The sequence below is a fragment of the Lathyrus oleraceus genome, chromosome 3 (genome assembly GCF_024323335.1).
Source record: "Lathyrus oleraceus cultivar Zhongwan6 chromosome 3, CAAS_Psat_ZW6_1.0, whole genome shotgun sequence".
Lineage (NCBI taxonomy): Eukaryota > Viridiplantae > Streptophyta > Magnoliopsida > Fabales > Fabaceae > Lathyrus > Lathyrus oleraceus.
Genome location: NC_066581.1, coordinates 527,423,513 through 527,443,686, shown reverse-complemented (window position 1 = coordinate 527,443,686; position 20,174 = coordinate 527,423,513). Strand labels below are relative to the sequence as shown.

Here is a 20,174-nt window from a genome sequence, read left to right as displayed (position 1 = left end):
CGAGTCTATTTTTACCGCTCTAATTACAAGAGTGTTTTAATGAGTGATTTATATGTCTAGAGAAACTATAGAATCTACTCTAAAATGTAGGGTTGGTTGAGTCCATTTTGACAACTCTAATCACAAGAGTGTTTTAATGAGTGACCTACTTGTCTAGAGAAATTATAGTACCATTGTGGGAAAGAGTTGTGCAGAAAATGAAAGAATTGAATGAAGGTGGATGGAAGGACATACTCCTGCACAATTTTGGACCATGTCATACTTTAAGACATATATAAAGTGTGATATGCAAGTAAACAACATGTGTGAGGCTTTTAACAGAGCAATATTGGAACATAGAGACAAACCAATAATCACTTTATTGGAGGGAATCAAACATTATATAACAAAGAGGATCACAAAATAGAAGGAGTTGTTGCAAGGGTATGATGGAGTTATCTGCCCTAGAATTCAGCTAGTCATTGAGAAGAATAAAAAGCATGCACATGGGTGGACTCCAACATGGCATGGAGATGATGGTCTTTCAATTTTTGGTGTGACCAATGGGATTGAGACCTACTGTGTCAATCTTAAAAATGAAACATGTTCATGTAGAAAGTGAGATTTGTCTGGAATACCTTGTTGTCATGTAATCGCATGCATTTGGAACATAAAAAAAAACCTAAATATTATGTGGTTGAGTATTACAAGTATAATTCTGATTTTGAATTCTTTAATTATGTCTTGGATTGTATGATATGTATCATTGAATCTATTTATGATTTTTTCAGGAAGTCAACTTTTGAGAATACCTACTCAAATATTATATTTCCAACAAACGACCACAATTGTGGCCTATAGTTGATCATGTGTCAATTTATCCTCCTATTATGAGACGAGTAATTGGTTGTCCAAAGAAGCTGAAAAATAAGGCAAATGATGAGACAAAGAACCATCATGTGCTTTCAAGGAGACTTGCAACAGTTACTTGTAAGAAGTCTGGAGAAATGGGACATTACAAGAGAAGTTGTAAGGGTAAAAAAGTAGTTGACAGAGCAATATCAAAGGGAGGAAACAAAGCAAAGAAAGCAATGATCATTAAGGGTAGAAATCAAGAAAAGAAGGCAAATACCATATGAAATAAAAAGTCAAGTGAAAATCGGGTTGTAATTAGACAAAGTTCTCAAGCACCACAACCTACTCAAGATTAAATGCAATGCTATTTTGTAATGTCTATTGGTCTATGTTATGTTATGGATTGTTGGTATGTTATATGTTAGGTTTATTTTGTAATGTCTAGTACTATGTTATGAACCAATATGTCCTGTTTATGAACCATGATCTTTTATGATGTAATGTGGTTTGTTTTGAACAAATATGATTTGTTTATGAACCATGATCTTTTTATGTAATAGCATCTGTTATGAACCAATATGGTATATTATGAACAAGTTGAAATATGATATGTTATGATCTTTTTATATGATATCAATTTATATACAACTATTATGCAACTGTTATGGTTATTTCGTTTCAAAATCAAGTAAACTTTATGATCTATTATATGTATATCAACAAGTTATGATTTGTTATGCAACTGGTTATTCAACTGTTATGGTTATTTCATTTCAAAATCAAGTAAACTTTATGGTATCAGATGTTACATGTTGATACACAATATTGTAATTTCATTTCATTATCAAGTCAAGTTACACAATATTGTATCTTTCGACATAGAACATGTTATAACACATAATCTAAACATGTTACAACGCATAACCTAAACATGTTGGACCTTTCAACTTAAACCATCAATTTTACAAAAAAAGAACCTAAGCATACATCACCGATTCAACTAAGATCCTATTTCATTATTGTTGAAACAACATATGCAATTAACACAACAATGACAATCATTCAATTGAGCTTCAAATGCTTTTTCAATAATTTCATCTTCATCTTCATTTCTTCATCTTTTCCGATGGCATCTTTCACCTTTTGTTTCTCATTATTCAAATTCTACACTGATGACGAAATAACTTTCGTTGTCTTTGGGTTCATTTCTTCATTCAACCAAACAAAGTGGCTACATTTCTTGTAACTTTGTATCTAGAGAAACCAATGGAGTAGAATAAAGATATATCCGTCCATAAAAGAAACAAAAATGAGAAGAACATTAAAAACAACATAAATGAAATCACACTTTATACATTCCACATCCATAAAAGTGACATTCTGAGTTTGCATCAGTCCATGTTGTCATCAATTGAGCATCCATATCACAATGGCATCCGTACCTCAATGAACAATTTTTGTAGCTACTTTTTGAAACTGAATTTTCAAACATTTTAAGGGAGGAAGACGACTTACGAAGGAAACAAAAATGGAGGATTGCATGTGGAAAACATATTTCATGATTGAAAGTGAAAGCCGGACGACGAAGAAGGCTAGGGCAAGCTGGTCAACGATGAAGTTGGGTTTCTATTAATAAAGACAATAATAAATATTCAATTAAAATTGTTATTTAAATTTAAAATGTTTTTAATACTAAAATTAATTACCGTGAATTAAAATATTCATTAAATATGATATAAATGTACCATTCATATGTCATATCATTAATGATATTGCTAACTGGAGGGGACCATGGAAATTCCAAGTCAAATAAATTTTAGAAATCAAAATGAGAGGATTAAATTTAAAAAAAAATTAAAATAGGGAAACTAAAAGTACATTAAAATTTTTTAAATAATTGAAAATCTAAATATTAAAAGAGAAAATCAAGGGTGAGAAGTCTCTATTTACAAATGGTAGATAAATTGAAGTAAAATGTCTTTATTTTTTCGTGATGAAAGCAAAGTTGTTAAGGGTCATATTGGTGGTCAAGCTAAGAGAGATATGATAAGATAATACTTTTACATCATGTTAAAGTATTGGATAAAATATCAAGCTATGATAAATGAGTTGTCATAGAATTCAATCATGTCTTTTTAATTAAAAATTTATATTAAGATGCAAATTGAATTGAAAATAAGTATGATATGGCAAGATATTTTTTCCTTTTTTTATTTGTATATATCAAATATATATAGTTACATACTATGAGTTTGAATGTGAAAATATTTTATATAAAATTTTGAGTTCCAACTTAGATCATCACGTTGATTTCTAAATCACTATATAAATAAAAATTATGCATGATTTACACGATGAGAGTAATTTTATCATTTTTGTATAATAAAAATTATTTTAATATAAATATTTAATATCTACCATGCAAAAAATAGTTAATGTAGTGTAAATATAATAACAAAATTCACACTAGCATATATTTACTCGAATTTGTTTTGTGTTTGGTAGGAAAAAATCGATCTGATTGAATTTGGAATTTTTTACGAAAATAATCCACTTTTTAAAGGAAATTCCCAAAATACCTCTGGTTTCAAAAAAAATCCCAAACTACCCCACTTTTAGGAGGAGTCGCCAATTGAATTTGAGACTCCTCTTAAAAATTGAATGGAGGCGTCAATGCCCTAACCAATCCAATTGACGCCCCTGTGTAGGGCTTAAGAGGAGGCGTCAATTCAACTGGAGCCTCAGTGTAAAATGCAAATTTTTTTGGTAAATGGTATACGTGATAGATAAATTTGATATAGGATCAATTGATATTAATAAAATTTGTCGTTAACACAAAGAAACCTAATGGTGATGACCGGGATCACCTAACCGACCTCCGGTCCCACATCCTCTAGCTACCCTAACCCGTGGCCCTAACCCACGTTGATGATTCAGTACCGGTGTTTGAGCATCTGAGGGGCCAGGAGCGTCACTACCAACTACAGGAGAATGCCTATTGAGGTAGTCAGACAAGTCGGCATAGTCTTCAGTATGCATCGATGGTGTACCGCCGTAGTTGAGCTCATGACCCATGCTAGAGAAGTTGGGATGTGGTTGACTCATTGATGGGCGACCGGGATGGTTGAAGGGAGACATGGGTGTGAACGATGCGTCGAGGAAAGGTTGGAAAGGTTGTTGGGGTGTTTGGTAGAGATAGGGTTGTTGGATGTTTTGGTTTTGTGAGGTTTGGGCTTCTTGGCTACGGTAGGAGGAGGGCGATTGGTGTTGAATGGTCGTTGGGTGTTCTGGCTTAGGCGACTTTGGTAGGGTGATGGGGTGGGTGCGAAGCGATGTTGAGTTTCAGGTTGATAGTCAATTTGTTGGTGGTGGTATGGGTATGCTCTTGGTATTGGGGTTGGGTGTATGGAATGTTTTGGTTGTATGTTTGTGTGTTGGTTGAACAGAACGTTTGACGGACAGGGGGTTGTGTGTATCCGGTCTGACACTGTTGTTGGGGGTTTGATGTTGAGGTGTCAGGTGTGTAAGTCATCTGGCGTGGGTCGTACAAGTACATATCCTCGACGATGAACTGAAAACCAACCGATCTGTACCAAGCCATATAAGTACGACTTGGTTTTTCTTCAGTTGGCATGACTGCGTCAGTTAACACATGGTCATGACAGTGCTTCCATTTACGACACTCCGATCTTGCGAAGCTTTGCCATGGATTGAAGTTCCATTGGTCGTTAACTTTGCGCAGATGCCATTCTCCTAGGCTAGCTGGGGGATCTGGGATATTTTGGGGCATACCAAACTGCAGCCTCACACGACCACTGTTGTGCATCTCCACAGTTGTGAACTGTATTATCGGTGTGCATGTAGTCCATACGGCCGCGTCTTCAGCGTTGACTTGACGGTCATGATCCAAATTAAGGTATGGACGCCAAATAAACTAAAATGTAAAAGAAGATTGGATTATAGTCAAGGTAGAAGAAGTTAACAAAATATAACAAAATAATTAAGTTATTTTCCTTATGTCTATCGGTCGAAGGTGATCCAACAGGTTGCGATACTGAGTAATACAGTGTCTTGGACATCTGTTGTAACTCATACCACGTGCAGATCATCTACACGAAAAAGTCAAAAAATATTAGTTAGAGGTAATAATCTTTAAAGAAGTAAGTAATTATATAGCAATTTAAACAACTTACTTTTATGCAGACGGAAATGTGAAAGGGTTGTTGTTGACGAGTGCTAGGGACGGTAGTCTTGACCAACCCCATGCTTGTAGCAAAACAACACATCCAGAAAATGTAGATGTATCTTTGTGTGAGTTTTTGCACAAGGAGCTATAGAGATAGACTAGACAAGCAGATCCTCAATTGTAACTTCCTATTCTATCTACATGTCTAAGTAAAGATAAATACATAATATGCATGCTAGAACCACTACCTTCGGGAAATAAAAACGAGCAAATTAACAGCATAATGTAACACCTAATTTTTATTATTCAGACATCTTCGGTAGAATGTTCATCTAAGTATAAACTATTATAGTACGACTTAAGGCGTGAAAGTAGTATACCTTGACCTCTTGCGTTATCATCTAACAAATCAGTCTCCAAGAGATCCATGCAAATTGAATTCGCATAGTTGGTTTTACCATTAACAGTCTTACCTTCAATGGGTAGTCCCAAAAGCATGTAGACGTCTTCTAACGTCACGGTACACTCACCGGTTGGGAACCAAAATGTGTGTGTCTCTGGTCTCCATCTTTCGCATAAAGCTAGAATGAATTTGTTATCTACGGACCAAGACAAAATCTTGCTTATATGACCAAAACCGGCGAGTTTAACATAAGGTTGAATCATCAGGTCCATATGGACATATTCTTGGACCCAACTTCGGAATCCTGAATGCATGCTTTGATAAGGTGTCTCCACTTGAATTGGCGCCCATGTGAAAGGAATGAGTGAGGGCGCCAATTCATTTGGAGTGTGTGTCTGCATGTCTGACACGTGGTTGTCCTCTCTCTTACATGCTGAACATGTCACTTCTTAGTAGCTTGCATGGTTGACACATCATTTCGGAGTAGCTTGCATGTGTGACACGTCACTTCGGAGTAGCTTGCATGTGCGACACGTCACTTTGAACTAGCTAGCATGTGAGACACTTCACTCCTCTATTTAAGTGTCTTACTATCAACATCCAAGACACTTCACTCACATTCATCTGCAGTAAGAAAATAGTTTTCATCTGCACAATGTCATCTTCATCATTATACAGTGTCAACGTTCACTGCAACGGTGAAACATACGAGTCTGAGCTATATGATTTTTGTTTTCGAAACACCGATACCATTAGACTCACGATCAAGAGAAATGCAACCTTCTTGCATTTGAAAAAAAGAATACAATCCTGTATAGGATCGGGTATTGTGTCAAAGATCACATATCAAAATCAATTGTTATTTTTAGCATTTGATTTTAAGATCACTTTCCAAAAATTCAAATACAATATAATACATACTCATATATCATATTCTTATATATTAATAATGAGATTAATTAGTATGCACTGTCGGTGTAAAAAGATTTACACTGTCAATGCATCACCATCACATGTTTGCATTACTTTATATATTTTCAAATTAAAAGTCAAACATATTTTAATATCCAACATCTAGGATTAACTCACGATGTAAAATCCTTTTACACTGTCACTGTATTTCAATTAAATCCTATTAATAATATGTTCGGGATTCAACCTATCACAACAATTTATGCTTATTCTAAGTAATATTTTAAAAAAGACGAATTTAAGAATCATTTTGAACTAAACGTTTTAATAACACAATAATAACTCAAACTAAATATATTTTTAAAATTCATCTCCGTTTTTCAAAAAACGGAATCTCATATTAAGTTTTTATTTAAGGTCACAAGTTCAAATTTTAACAAATTCAAAAATATGTTAATTTAACAATTATTAACACGCACATGCGCCCACACACATACACCCTCGTACGCGCACACACATATACACACACGTACACGTACGTATACACTCACCCACCCACACAATGAGGATCAACTTATTCCAAGAGTAAGTTTTTTAACTTACTCCCAATCATAACCTTTAAATTGAATATAATCTAATGGTTAATTAAGTAAAAATGTTAATTAACCATTTATTATATTCAATTTAAAAGCTATTGATTTGAAGTAAGCTATAAAAACACCTTATTCTTGGAGTAAATTAATCCCCACTTATATATATAATGTCTTTTAAATGATTTTAAATTTTTTCTATTTACAAAATTAAAAGTTATAACATTTCTTCATCATACTATTTATAACAAAAAATACTCTCAGGCAAACCATATCAAAAAACAGTAAACATTCTAAACAAATAACAACTATATCAATATATGTCTAAAAGAAAGAAGTAAAAAATACAAACTTCACATGCACTACCCCACAAATTTGCTTACAAGGACAAAACCAGGTAGAAAAAAAGGTGTTGGTGGGTCTTCACAATCTTAAGTAACGGTGAATCAATCGACCGCTAACACTAACTGATTCACGAACCAACAACTTCCTACGAGAAGTCATAGCAAGCATAAAACTTATTTCAATTCAAACAGACCTAAATTAAAGCAAACGAAAAATCTTAACCCCAACAAGGTGATGATAAGACTGGAAACGGAACAAAACCATTGTTGTGAAGACGTCAACCCAAAAGTCTTAAAATTGCATATCTCAGTAAATCTGAAAAGAATCAAAGATCAGAGGAAAGTCACATCACCACCAATTAACAATTTAAAAGAAACACTTACAGGTATTTGAGGCCGAAACAAAATCATCAACCTACCAAATAAGATCGAAATAATTCATTAAAGAAGACCACCTCAAATTAGTGTGGTGGTGCCGGAGGCAGAATGGACAAAAAAATCTAACTTAGAAAAAGGGTGATGCAGAGAAAGGAACTCATCACACCACCAAGAAGGAAGACTATATGGTGACACATAAAATATGAATTTGGGAAGATATGATTTGGGAAGAGAAAGAAAGGGTGACAACTAGGTTGAAGAAGGAGATAAAGTTCCAACGCTTTTGCCAAATCAGTGTATTCATTGTAGTCTCAATTATAATTTATTATAAATAACTATAATATAAATTTATTGACTATATTTATAAAAAAAGATCCTTAACATAATTAAAATTTAATTAAAAATTAATAAATACTAATTTACAACCGCGCATCGCGTAAATCTTAATCTAATTATTTATAAATATGAGTTGTATGTGAGGGGTTGTGTCATGATCCTAGAGACAAATGATTCAGAGGATTTTCCAAAAACATTGGTTGTTGCAATAGCCTTCGCGCTGAATTTCGGAGAGTGTTAGAATATCTTCAATTTGCTTGGAACAAGAGCTATAAGAAGAATGGGCTTCAATCTGATAACATGACCATTACGAAGACCTCAATGCGAGAGCTTATTGTATTAGGGAAAGAAGTAACATTCTTCGATAAGTCAAAATCAAACTGAAGGAGGATTGAGACGTGAGAGTTAAACACGTTCATAGAGAATTTACCATGAATACCCAAAGATGTGTCTGAGTTACTCACCAATGATGGAGTGAGAATTTCGATTTCAAGAATGATACCTATATATTCTCTTTTTTCGATTTGAACTCTGACCTCCATATATATTTATATATATATAAGTTCACATAAATGAAATAATTTGATTTTTACCAAATTAAAGAAAAAGGTATAACAACTATGTTTAAAAAAAAATCAAATTATATGTGAAATACTCTTTTTAAAAAATACACGAGAATTAAATTTCTATAATAATTTACAATTGAATAAAATAAGAACAACAATTTATAAATGACGAATTTCAAAATTCCAAAAACTTGAAACACCAACAAAATTTCCAAACAACAACTAAAGACAACACCACCAAACACTGAGATGCAATCAACATCTTCTTCATCGGCGTCGCCGGAGGCTATTCTTGACTGGCTTCACAAGGAAATGGGATACCGCCCTCGCGGCCAGTACGCCGGCGGCGGAGGAAAGCCTCATTCGCCGTCAGTTGAATCGATCCGGAAGGTTTGTCGGGGGAACATGATTCCGGTTTGGAATTTTCTCGTCACGCGCGCTAAGTCTGAGAAGACGGTGCGGAATGTTCGCCGGAATATCACTGTTCACGGTGATGGGGAGGGTTCTACGGGGAGGAAGAAGGAGAAGATGACATCCGGGGAGGGTTCGGGTTCGGCGGAGACGAGGGAGGCGGCTTTAATGGAGCGGGATTTGGTGGCCAAGGAGGTGGAGAGGTTGAGGAACATTGTGAGGAGACAGAGGAAGGATTTGAGAGCGAGGATGCTCGAGGTTTCGAGGGAAGAGGCGGAGAGGAAGAGAATGCTTGATGAACGATCAAATTACAGGTTTTGGTTCCTAATTTTGACCTAGTTTTTATTGGATTTTGCTCTGATGATTAAAATGCATCGAATTGATTTTGATTTCAGAATTGATTCTACTTGAAGCTAAAATTTGTACCTTTTGAGTTTAAACTTGATTTTTACACAAATTTGTTATTCAACTCACTTTTACATAAATGTATCTATAGATAAATCACTTTTCATCCAATTCACTTTTAATCAGAATCAATTAACTCATAATCAATTATCGTCACCACTGAACCAAACACACAATGATTAGTGTTTACACTTTAGTAGCACTTGGCTTCATTTGGTTAAAAAGATGAATAAGCTATGAAGCATTGACGACACGCAGACACTAGTAACAATTTAAGAAAATAAAAGTGATTGAGTATAGCTACATGGGTCAGGATCATGTTGGTGTTGGAAAACCAACACATTCAATTTGTAATGTCGGGGTTACTTAGTCAATATGAGATGCCAACTTTGTTGTTATTGAGGACAGAAAGAACACTCTTTGCTTGGTTTGGTTATAGAAACTAGAAGCTGATTTGTTTTTATGTCGTAAATGTTATTTTCTCCTTGAGTGTTGAAAATTGCTTATTGTGTTGTTGCTTGTTAGTATAATAATCTGCTTTTGAGATTAAATCATCACTGTTGATCAGAAATGTATGCGTGCTTTTCTATCTGAATCAGTGATATGTTTGAAAGAGAGAAGAGAAAAATAGTGAACTTGTGATGATTCTGGTATTGGATAGTTGAGATGATTAAAGTGTACGAGTTATTTACCATTCTGCAGGCATAAGGAAGTGACCTTGGAGGCCTATGACCGTCAATGTGATGAAGCTTCAAGAATATTTGCTGAATATCATAAACGTCTTTGTTACTATATAAATTTAGCAAAGGATGCTCAAAGATCAGATGTGGATTCTTCCATTGAGATGACAAATAATTTTAGTGCCAAAAATGAGAAAGAATCTGTTTATTCTACTGTTAAGAGCGGTAAATCTGCAGATGATGTCATTGTCATTGAAACCACAAGGGAAAAGAATATAAGAAAGGCTTGTGAATCTCTTGTAGCATACATGGTTGAAAAAATACAGAGTTCTTTTCCTGCTTACGAAGGAAGTGGCGTTCTTTCAAATCCTCAGGCAGAAGCAGCAAAATTGGGGTTTGATTTTGATGGACAAATTCCGGATGAGGTTAGAACGGTTATTGTGAATTGCCTTAAGAGTCCTCCCCTATTGCTTCAGGCCATTACTACATACACTTCTCACTTGAAAAGTCAAATTTCCAGAGAAATAGAGAAAATTGATGTTAGAGCTGATGCGGAGATCTTGAGGTATCAGAATATATGTAGTTTCTTTTTTTAAGTTTTGTTGATGCTTTTGTTAGTTCCTCCATGACTATGAATTTTGAAGGTTGGACCTTCTGTAAATCATCAATCATTGTTATTATAAAAACTTAATTAACTTTTCCCCCAAAAAAAAACCTGTCAAAATTGCTAAATTTGCAAAGCATGTCGAAGAGGCATAGAATAATTTAGTTCCCCTGCCAACCAGAGTACAATAGTGTGTATGTAGATGTATGCTGTTTAAGAATTCTGTTAGTTTAATCTCATTGACAAGTATATTACGCATACTATTGATATAATTCAAACTTGTATATTTCAATCAGGTACAAATATGAAAATAACATAGTTATGGATGTTTCCTCTTCTGATGGTAGCTCTCCTCTACAGTATCCACTTTATGGAAATGGAAAACTTGGGGTTGATGTGCCTCCAGGAGGAAGTCAAAATCAGCTTCTTGAAAGACAGGTCTTTATTCATCTTTAGACTGCATAGTTTTGTCATCTTAAGTTGAGTTATTGAACCAACGCTGTATCTCTGTTCACAGAAAGCTCACGTTCAGCAGTTTTTGGCTACTGAAGAGGCATTAAACAGTGCTGCAGAAGCAAGAGACTTGTGTGAAAAACTTATGAAACGTCTGCATGGAGGTACTGATGTTACTTCGCGTTCATCTCAGAATATTGGAAGTCTTAGGCAACTTCAGGTATTATTCATTCAAAACTTACAGTGAATTAGGCCCTTTTAAAGCAAGTTATAAATATATTTTGAATCTATACTCACCTTTGTCCGAGATTCCTATTACTACAAAACTATAAATAACTAATAGTTAAATTACCAGCATTTATATTACCAACATTTAGAGAAATGTTGAGCCTGAAGTTTTGATGAATATTGTTTTGGTGGCAAAGCTTAGATGAAGACTTAATGTTTAAATCAACACACATTTTATGATCTTGTGAGTGATAAATGTTAAGTGGCATGCATATTTTCAAGATTGTTATTTTATTTTGTTCACATTTTTTTCTTTAGATTCAGACACTATCTGAAGCTGTTTTAGTTATATGATATTCCGAGAAAGTAAAATATACAAGTATACAAAATTGTTTTTATGACAAACTATCTCTGGTTCATCTCTTCACATCTAATTATTTTGTCCCGGGAAGATCTGAAATTTGATATTCCAAGTAAAATTGAATTAAAAAACAAGGGGATTTGTAAACACTTGTTTATCTAAGATTTTTCATTGCTAAACTATCAGCATCTGGAGATTATGAATATTTTTTTACATCAACAGTTAAAGTAGGAGAAATAAATAATTTCATCTATCTTTGAGGAATTGTTGCTTTTAATAAGTTCAATTAAATTATTTTTCTTTCCTTTTGTATTTTCCAACTTCGTCCCGGAGTTTGGATTTTTTGTTGTTATGAGTTGGAAGAATAAAGAAAATAACATTTTTGTTGCGTTCAATTTTGTTAAAAAGTCTTGCATCGGATGATATATGGCCTAAAGATATGCTTATTAGTGGGGACAATCCTCACCTTACAAACCGCTTTTGTAATGTTGAATTAGGCCCAACCACAATTCCTAAGATGATATTATCCACATTTCTGATGTCTAGACGTGAGAGAGTGTGCTAAAGAATCCCACATCGAACAATATATGGTTGGAACATATGTTTATAAGTGGGGCCAATCTCCACCTTATAAGACGGTTTTGTAAGGTTGAGTTAGGCCAAACCACAATTCTTAAGAAGTTCTATCCAATTATTAATGCTAGAAATATTTTTCGCATCAAAGTTTGAGGTAGGAGTTTACCACTTATACTTCTTACACGTGTTTAGGTAGATGTTTGGGCAAAGGAAAGAGAAGTTTCTGGTTTAAAGGCAAGTTTAAACACCTTAATGTCTGAAATACAACGCTTGAACAAGTTATGTGCTGAGAGGAAAGAAGCTGAAGATTCTCTGAAAAAGAAGTGGAAAAAGATTGAAGAGTTTGATTCTCGTAGATCAGAACTTGAATCGATATACACGGCACTCCTTAAAGCAAATACGGTAAGGTTCCATTATTTCATTATTTTCTGTATTTGTGGAATTTGGCTTTTTTACTTAATGGTACTCTGTTTGGGTCTCAGTAAGATAATCATTCACTGGTTTTAAACTTGAATTAGCCATTAATAGATTTGTCTCTGTTGCCATCATGTTGATACATTTTGTTAATTGGTATTGACTACAGAGACAATGCATATTTGTAGAAAGTTTACATATGTTGTTCCCGCTAAGCCTTAATGGTATTCATTTCCCTTAAGTTGTGCAAGTGATTCCAACAAAGCATTGTTCTTTTATTTTTTTTATTCAAACAGTTCTTTGATTTTTGTTTTGTTTTCTTTTATGTTGCAGGATGCGGCTTCATTTTGGAGTCAGCAACCATCAACTGCAAGGGAGTATGCTTCAAGCACTATAATTCCAGCATGTTCTGCGGTTTTTGAGACTTCAAATAATGCAAATGATCTTATAGAGAAAGAAGTGTCTGCCTTTTATCGGAGTCCAGATAATAGCCTCTACATGCTTCCTTCTTCACCTCAGGTTTACAATGCTATAACAGACACTTGTTCATTGTAACAAATGTTAGAATAGAAACAATGTTCTGAGTTTTTTGGATTGATATATGAAGCTGCTGTACATGGTCTACTTTTGGATTTTCCATTTCTATTGTTTGGCAGTTAGTTTCCGGATTCATTTAAATATAACTCAACTTGGATTGGGTGTCTAGTGTTTAATAATCAACACATTGATTTAAATTTTTTATTTAGATGAAACTTCTTAGAACTTAGGTTGAACCTAACTCAATCCTTACAAAATCGGTTTGTAAGGTAAAGACTGTCCCCACTTATAAACTTATATGAAGATCTTTTGTCATCCAATGTGGAACTCTTAACACATCTCCTCCCGCCCAAGACTATGATTGGACATCTGAAGTGTGACCCTAGTGATCCGATAATGGTGACCTAATAGCACCTGGCTCAATAGATCTTGGATAGGTTAAGATATCATTGTGGATTCCATTTTGATTCTATTGTCTCATGACAGATGGTGAAGAGGGTGGTTGTGATCCTATGAATGTGCATCAGCCCTCTTTCTCTGGCACCATTGTCAAATGCAGCACGAACTTTTTATTGCTGTGTGAGACTCGAGAGGTTGCTTGAGAGCGAAGAGGTGGATTTATTAACTTCGGAGATGTTTCCATAGTTTAGTGGGCGATAAATTTTTAGATTACTCCTCTATTACTCATCCCTTGTTTTGCTGTCCCATGGTCAATTTGAAATCAAATAGAAAACAATTTTTTCTGTGCTATCCAGTTCTACATTTTTTAACGAGTCCAATGAATCTTAAATTTTTTTTATCACTTTACATACATGTGCTTTGAATGTTTCAATCATGTATCTCATATATTAAGACGTGCTTCAGCTTAAATTTATCATTAATTCTGGTTCAGGCACTGCTTGAGGCCATCGGGTCCAGTGGATCATCTGGACAGGAAGCAGTTGCGAATGCAGAAATAAGTGCGGCTATTTTGACTGCAAAAGCTGGTGCCCGGGATCCGTCGGCAATTCCATCAATATGTCGTGTTTCAGCCGCACTTCAATATGCTGCTGGTGAGTATGTTATCATTTTTTCACGCGCTGAAAGGCTTTTTCCTAGTGCACCCTATAAGAGATATCTTATTTAAAGTTTTAGGAGAAAACCCTTTATCATGTGAAAACCGTCTTTTGCAAACAGGTACTTCTCACTTTTACAAATAGTTTTCTTCATCATTTCTTAAATAAGATGAATATAGCTTAGTATATAAAATACTAGTAAACTAGTTATTGTTACACTATATTGTAATTCTGAGAAAATCATCTGTACATTCCTCCCAGTATATAAAATATAACAATATTCTAAGAAGTTCTGATGCACAGTACGATATGGATAGGTAAATTTTAAAACTCAGGATACATTTACAAAAACGTGTCTATATATATATATATATATATATATATATATATATATATATATATATATATATATATATATATTAATTTTATTAAATGTAGTTTCAAAGGTATATTATACTATTGATGGTATGCATACATGTAGGTTAAAATCTATTATATTGAATTAAATGATTTTCTTAATGGACGGGCAGGCTTGGAAGGTTCCGATGCTGGTCTAGCATCCATACTGGAATCCCTGGAGTTTTGTTTGAAACTTCGTGGTTCAGAGGCGAGTGTTTTGGAAGATTTATTAAAGGCTATTAATCTTGTCCATATTAGACGGGATCTTGTTCAAAGTGGTCATGCCTTGTTGAATCATGCCTACCGTGTTCAACAGGAATACGAAAGGTAGATATGAATACAAACAACACCAGAATTCAGCCCACGCTCATGGTTTATTAATTTAGTAAACTCATATGTGCTTGTCCAAGAGGAAAAGATGTAGCTAATATATCTTTCCATCTCTTTCAGATTCATATCTTAATAATTTGTCGGAAGCTTTTCTTCATTTTTGTTTTGACATTTGGTATAATGGTGCAGGACGACAAATTTTTCTTTAAATTTGGCTGCAGAACAAGAAAAAGCTGTAATGGAAAAATGGTTGCCTGAACTCAAGACCGGTGTTTTGAACGCCCGACAAAGTTTGGAAGACTGCAAATATGTCAGGGGACTGGTGAGTTACTGCTGTTCTATGAAAAGCACAGACACCTCTAGGAGTAGGCGTGTCGCAGTGTTCAATACGTGTCAGAAAAGTTAGACAAGTGTCTCCCAAAAAATTATTTTTTCTTTGCTTCGAAACTCTTTAAATCGATTTTCAACACCCGTATGACACTCATGACACTCATAAAACGTGTGTCGGAAAATTCAGGCCAATGTTTAAAAAAGAATTTGTATTTTCATTGTTTCAACACTCTACATTTTTTGAACAAATATCACACTTTTAAAAGGGTTTAACATGTATTGTAATAATATTATCAACGAAGAATCAAAGACATTAGTTTTGATTAGAATATTTTTAACCATTTTAATAATAGATGGATAACGATAGCTCAAATATTATCACATTTTTGAAAAATTATATGAATGTCATTTTTGAAATTTTCAGCGCTATTTTAAGGGTTATCAATCTAATAATAACAAGAGAAGCTATGAAGCACGGACTACAACACGATATGGATATTTTGACACTGATAATGTCAAAAACATAGGACACCGACACTCATAACTTCCATCCCCACTTTCCTTGTGTATGTTTTAGCTCAGATACAACCTGCTAAGCATGTTTTATTCCAAAGTAAAAAACTTGATCATGGTGGATTTTGATGTGCTCGTTAACAACTATTAAGGTTTCTGTTTCTATTTTTACATTGCAACTTCTTCTGCAGCTTGATGAGTGGTGGGAGCAACCAGCATCGACAGTTGTCGACTGGGTGACGGTGGATGGACAAAATGTAGCAGCATGGCATAATCATGTAAAGCAGCTTCTTGCATTTTATGATAAGGAGCTACTATTGTGAATATATTTTAGCACACTTGCAGAGAATTAAATTTTCTGGAGCTTCTTGCATTGAAGACTTTATATTCTTTAGCCTCAAGGTACTGTGCAGAAGCCGGTACTTGAAGCAGATATTTTGGGATGGAATATGCAGCTGCTGTTGTTATCGATTGACGAAAATCTCAAGAACAAGAAAGAAACCGCTCCTCAACCTGTTGATTTTTCATAGATTCTCCTCCCTCTCTCTAGAAGTGTGTTGTGTATTATAAGGCTATTTAGATTTTAGGTGGTGGGTTGGAATATTCTTTAACTGCTTGTGATTAATGGTTTTGAATCCTCTGATTGTAGAGTTTTGAGTTCATATGTTATATTTATAATCAACTTATGCAATCTTGTTGAATTCTCTATTTTCTTCATGATGGAAAGAGGTCAAGTATCAAGTTTAATGTAGACATTTGAAGTTCTGAAAATTGGGATGCCAAAGAAAATGTAAAACATTATTTATTGTTAATATCTAAACTTTAGGGAATTTTGAATCATGTCACACCAGCAAAATATTGGCTGTATCTGCTAATAGATATCACAGTTCTTTGGGAATCACACAGATTAATGGCACAGTGTATTTTTCACACTCACAGTGATCAATCTCAAGTTTTTATTATATTTTAGAATTTATGCATGCAAAGGGTTATGGTATTAATCAGATAAAAGGAAGGTGAATAAAGCATAAGAAAACTGATAGACACAAATAATGGAGTTGTCATTAAGAATGAAATGAATACTTAACCTTATTGATGAAGTGTCGAAAGAAATTAGAAAATGGAGAAGAGAATCCGAAGAGTTATGACTAAAAATACTAATTTTTTAAAGAGGAGATGTTGGATGGATGATCAAGGTTGAGAAAAATTTTGATAAGGAAAAGCATGATACTAGCTATTTGGGAAAAAATTTCAAAGACAACTTTCAAGTAATTTGAGCTAGAAACTGATTCGCTAGAGAATTAAGAACTAAAATGGATTATGAAATCAAGAAAAATATCATGAAATTCGAAAGAAAAAAAAGAAGCAAAAAAAAAGAACTCTAATGATGGAGGATGTTTCATATTGGTCAAAGATAAAACCAAAAGTGACAAAAATCGGACAAAGAGAGAAAATTGAAAGTGTGCAACAAAAATGTCCGTGAAAGAAGAACATGAATTTAAATGGTGGAGATGAAATGTATGTGGTGGAGAAGAGTAAAGAAATTTATTACATGTCAGATGTATTTTCACCATTGAAATCGATAGACAAGAGTATTGTTGTTTGCATCATAACGACTACAAAGAGATTTATTTAGAGGTAGTTAAAACTTGTGTATTATTGACAATTATTATTAGTGAACGGTTAAAATTCATTTAACTGTAATTAGACAATAGTAAATTCACGCGTTACCATTAGTTTAATTTTGTCTAAGTGTTATAAATACGCATTGTAATAAGTCCATTAAAATGTGAATGGAACAATGATTCATTCATTCACCGTCTCTCTCTGCATGATTGTTTACGTGAAAATTCTGTTACTTTCATTCCCTCTCATTTTCAAGAACTGATAACAGCAACAGTGAATCAATAGAATAGTAAATTTTCATTCCAACAGATTGGCATCAGAGCAAGACGATCCACAGCCACGCACGACGGCGAACATGGAAGAAACTTCAAAAACCAGTGATCAAATTCATGCGAAACTTCCAATCTTTGACGACAACAATTATGAAAGATGGACAACGCAAATGAAGGTTGTCTTTAGGTATAAGGGTGTTCTAGATGTCATTCGCAGTGGAGTGACACCGCTTGACGCAACACCAACGGAGGCGGCGAAGGCAACTCACTGTGAACAAATGAAGAAAGACGACAAGGCGATATACTTCCTCCATCAATGTGTAGATTCGAATGTCTTGGAAAAAATAATTGAATATGAGACGACCAATAAAGCTTGAGATGTTCTTGCAACCATTTACGTCGGCGATAGACAAACCAAGAAGGTGAAATTGATGACTTTAAGGCATCAATTAGGTCAGTTGCAAATGGAACCAAATGAGACAGTAGAGCAATTCGTGAACAGGTTAACTATACTAACCAACCAGATGAAGAGTTGTGGTGAAGCAGTTACTGATTCAATGAAGGTTGAAAAGGTTATCACGAGTTTAACACCCAAATTTGATAATTTAGTTGCTGCAATTGAACAATCTAAGGACCTAGAGACGTTGAAATTGGAACAATTAATAGGTTCTTTAGAAGCTCACAAATTGAAATTGAAGAATAGAGATGGTGTCAAGAAAGATGAGAAAGAAACTGAGAAGGCATTGTTTACACAATCTCAGAAAAAAGGAAGTGGTAGTAATGAATCTTGGAAGAGGAAAGGTAAAGGAAAGTGGAAGAGTAACAAGAATGAGGGTGGAAATTCTAAGCAAGAACCTCAGAAGAAAGGAGGTGAGAGTGATGGAAAAGGAAAGAAGAAATCCAAGGAACACATTCAATGCAATAACTGTCAAAAATGGGATCACTTTGCAGATGAATGTGTGAATTCTAAGGTGCCTAGGAAGAGAAATGAATAGGCACAATTAGCTCGTGACTCAGATGAAGAAGTTGTTGCATTAGTGACAATAATTGATGAAGAGGTGATGATGCTGATGACAGTTACTGAAGGTGGTGGGATAGAATGGTGGTAATTGGATACAGGGTGCTGTAATCACATGAAAAGCCATTTAGAATGGTTTTGTGAAATTGACAAAACTATGAGAAGGAAGATTAAATTTGGTGATGGTAGCTATGTCATTGCAGAAGGTATTGGAAAGGTAGCCATTGAAAGGGAAGACGAAACAAATGTAATATTGAGTGATGTACTTTATGTTCCACAAATGAAGAGTAATTTGCTTAGTTTGGGACAATTACTAGAGAAGGGTTATTCAATGAATATGAAAGGGAATTACATGGAAGTATTTGATAGCAAAGAGAAGGTAGTATTGAAAGTGTCTATGTCAAGAAACAGAACTTTCAAGGTTGGTGTGAATTCTATTGATAAAAAATATCTAATTGCACAAGTAGATTATATAGTGTGGAAATGGCATAAGAGGATGGGACATTTGAACTTCAATAGATTGAAGATGTCACTGCAGAAGCTAAATTTTACTAAGTGTTCAACTGAACATGGTGTGTATGTAAGATTGAACACAAATGATAGCTTGAAGATGTCACTGCAGAAGCTAAATTTTACTAAGTGTTCAAATGAACATGGTGTGTATGTAAGATTGAACACAAATGATGACTTGATAATCGTTTGCCTGTATGTCTATGACCTATTAGTAATAGGGAGCAATGAACAAGAAATAGTGAAGCTCAAGAGACAAATGATGACCGAGTATGAGATGACTAATCTAGGAAAATTGTCTTATTTCCTTGGATGGAATTTGTGTCATGTGAAAAGGGAATTTTTCTGCATCAGAAGAAGTACATTATCGATGTACTCAAGAGGTTTAAAATGCTTGAGTGCAAGCTTGTATCTACACCAATTGATACTAGTGTGAAATTGCAGAAAAATGCCACCGATGAAGGTGTTGATTCTACATTGTTTAGATAGTTGATTGGCTCACTTAGATATGTGTCACTCAAGGCCAGACATAGTCTATAGTGTTGGAGTGACAAGTAGATACATGAAAGTGCCTAAGAGAACTCACATGGTAGCTGCAAAGAGAATACTAAGATATCTCAAGGGCACAATTGATTGGGGAATTCTATTTCCTAGTACAGAGGGACCTGTAACTACTGAGTTAATATGATACACTGATGTTGATTGGAGTGGAGATACAGAAGACAGGAAGAGTACTTCTGGTTACATTTTCATGATGGGTAAGGCTCCAATAGCATGGTGTTCGAAGAAGCAAAATGTTGTAGCATTGTCAAGCTGAGTATATTGCGGCAGCTTTTGGTGCTAGTCAGGCACAATGGTTACAAATGCTACTACATGAATTGAAAGTGAAGTGTGAAAGTACTA

The 20,174-nt window shown here is 34.5% G+C and overlaps 1 protein-coding gene across 1 annotated transcript; it reads left to right on the top strand.

The window, feature by feature from the left end:
- The first annotated feature begins 8,707 nt into the window (after positions 1-8,707).
- On the top strand, positions 8,708-16,536 carry LOC127128694 (AUGMIN subunit 5). Its single transcript, XM_051058070.1, has 10 exons — positions 8,708-9,274; positions 10,068-10,610; positions 10,946-11,087; positions 11,167-11,322; positions 12,460-12,669; positions 13,015-13,200; positions 14,111-14,270; positions 14,804-14,999; positions 15,192-15,324; positions 16,037-16,536. The coding sequence occupies exons 1-10, from the start codon at positions 8,799-8,801 to the stop codon at positions 16,166-16,168; spliced, it is 2,334 nt and encodes a 777-aa protein (XP_050914027.1). The 5' UTR covers positions 8,708-8,798; the 3' UTR covers positions 16,169-16,536.
- The last annotated feature ends 3,638 nt before the right edge of the window (positions 16,537-20,174 follow it).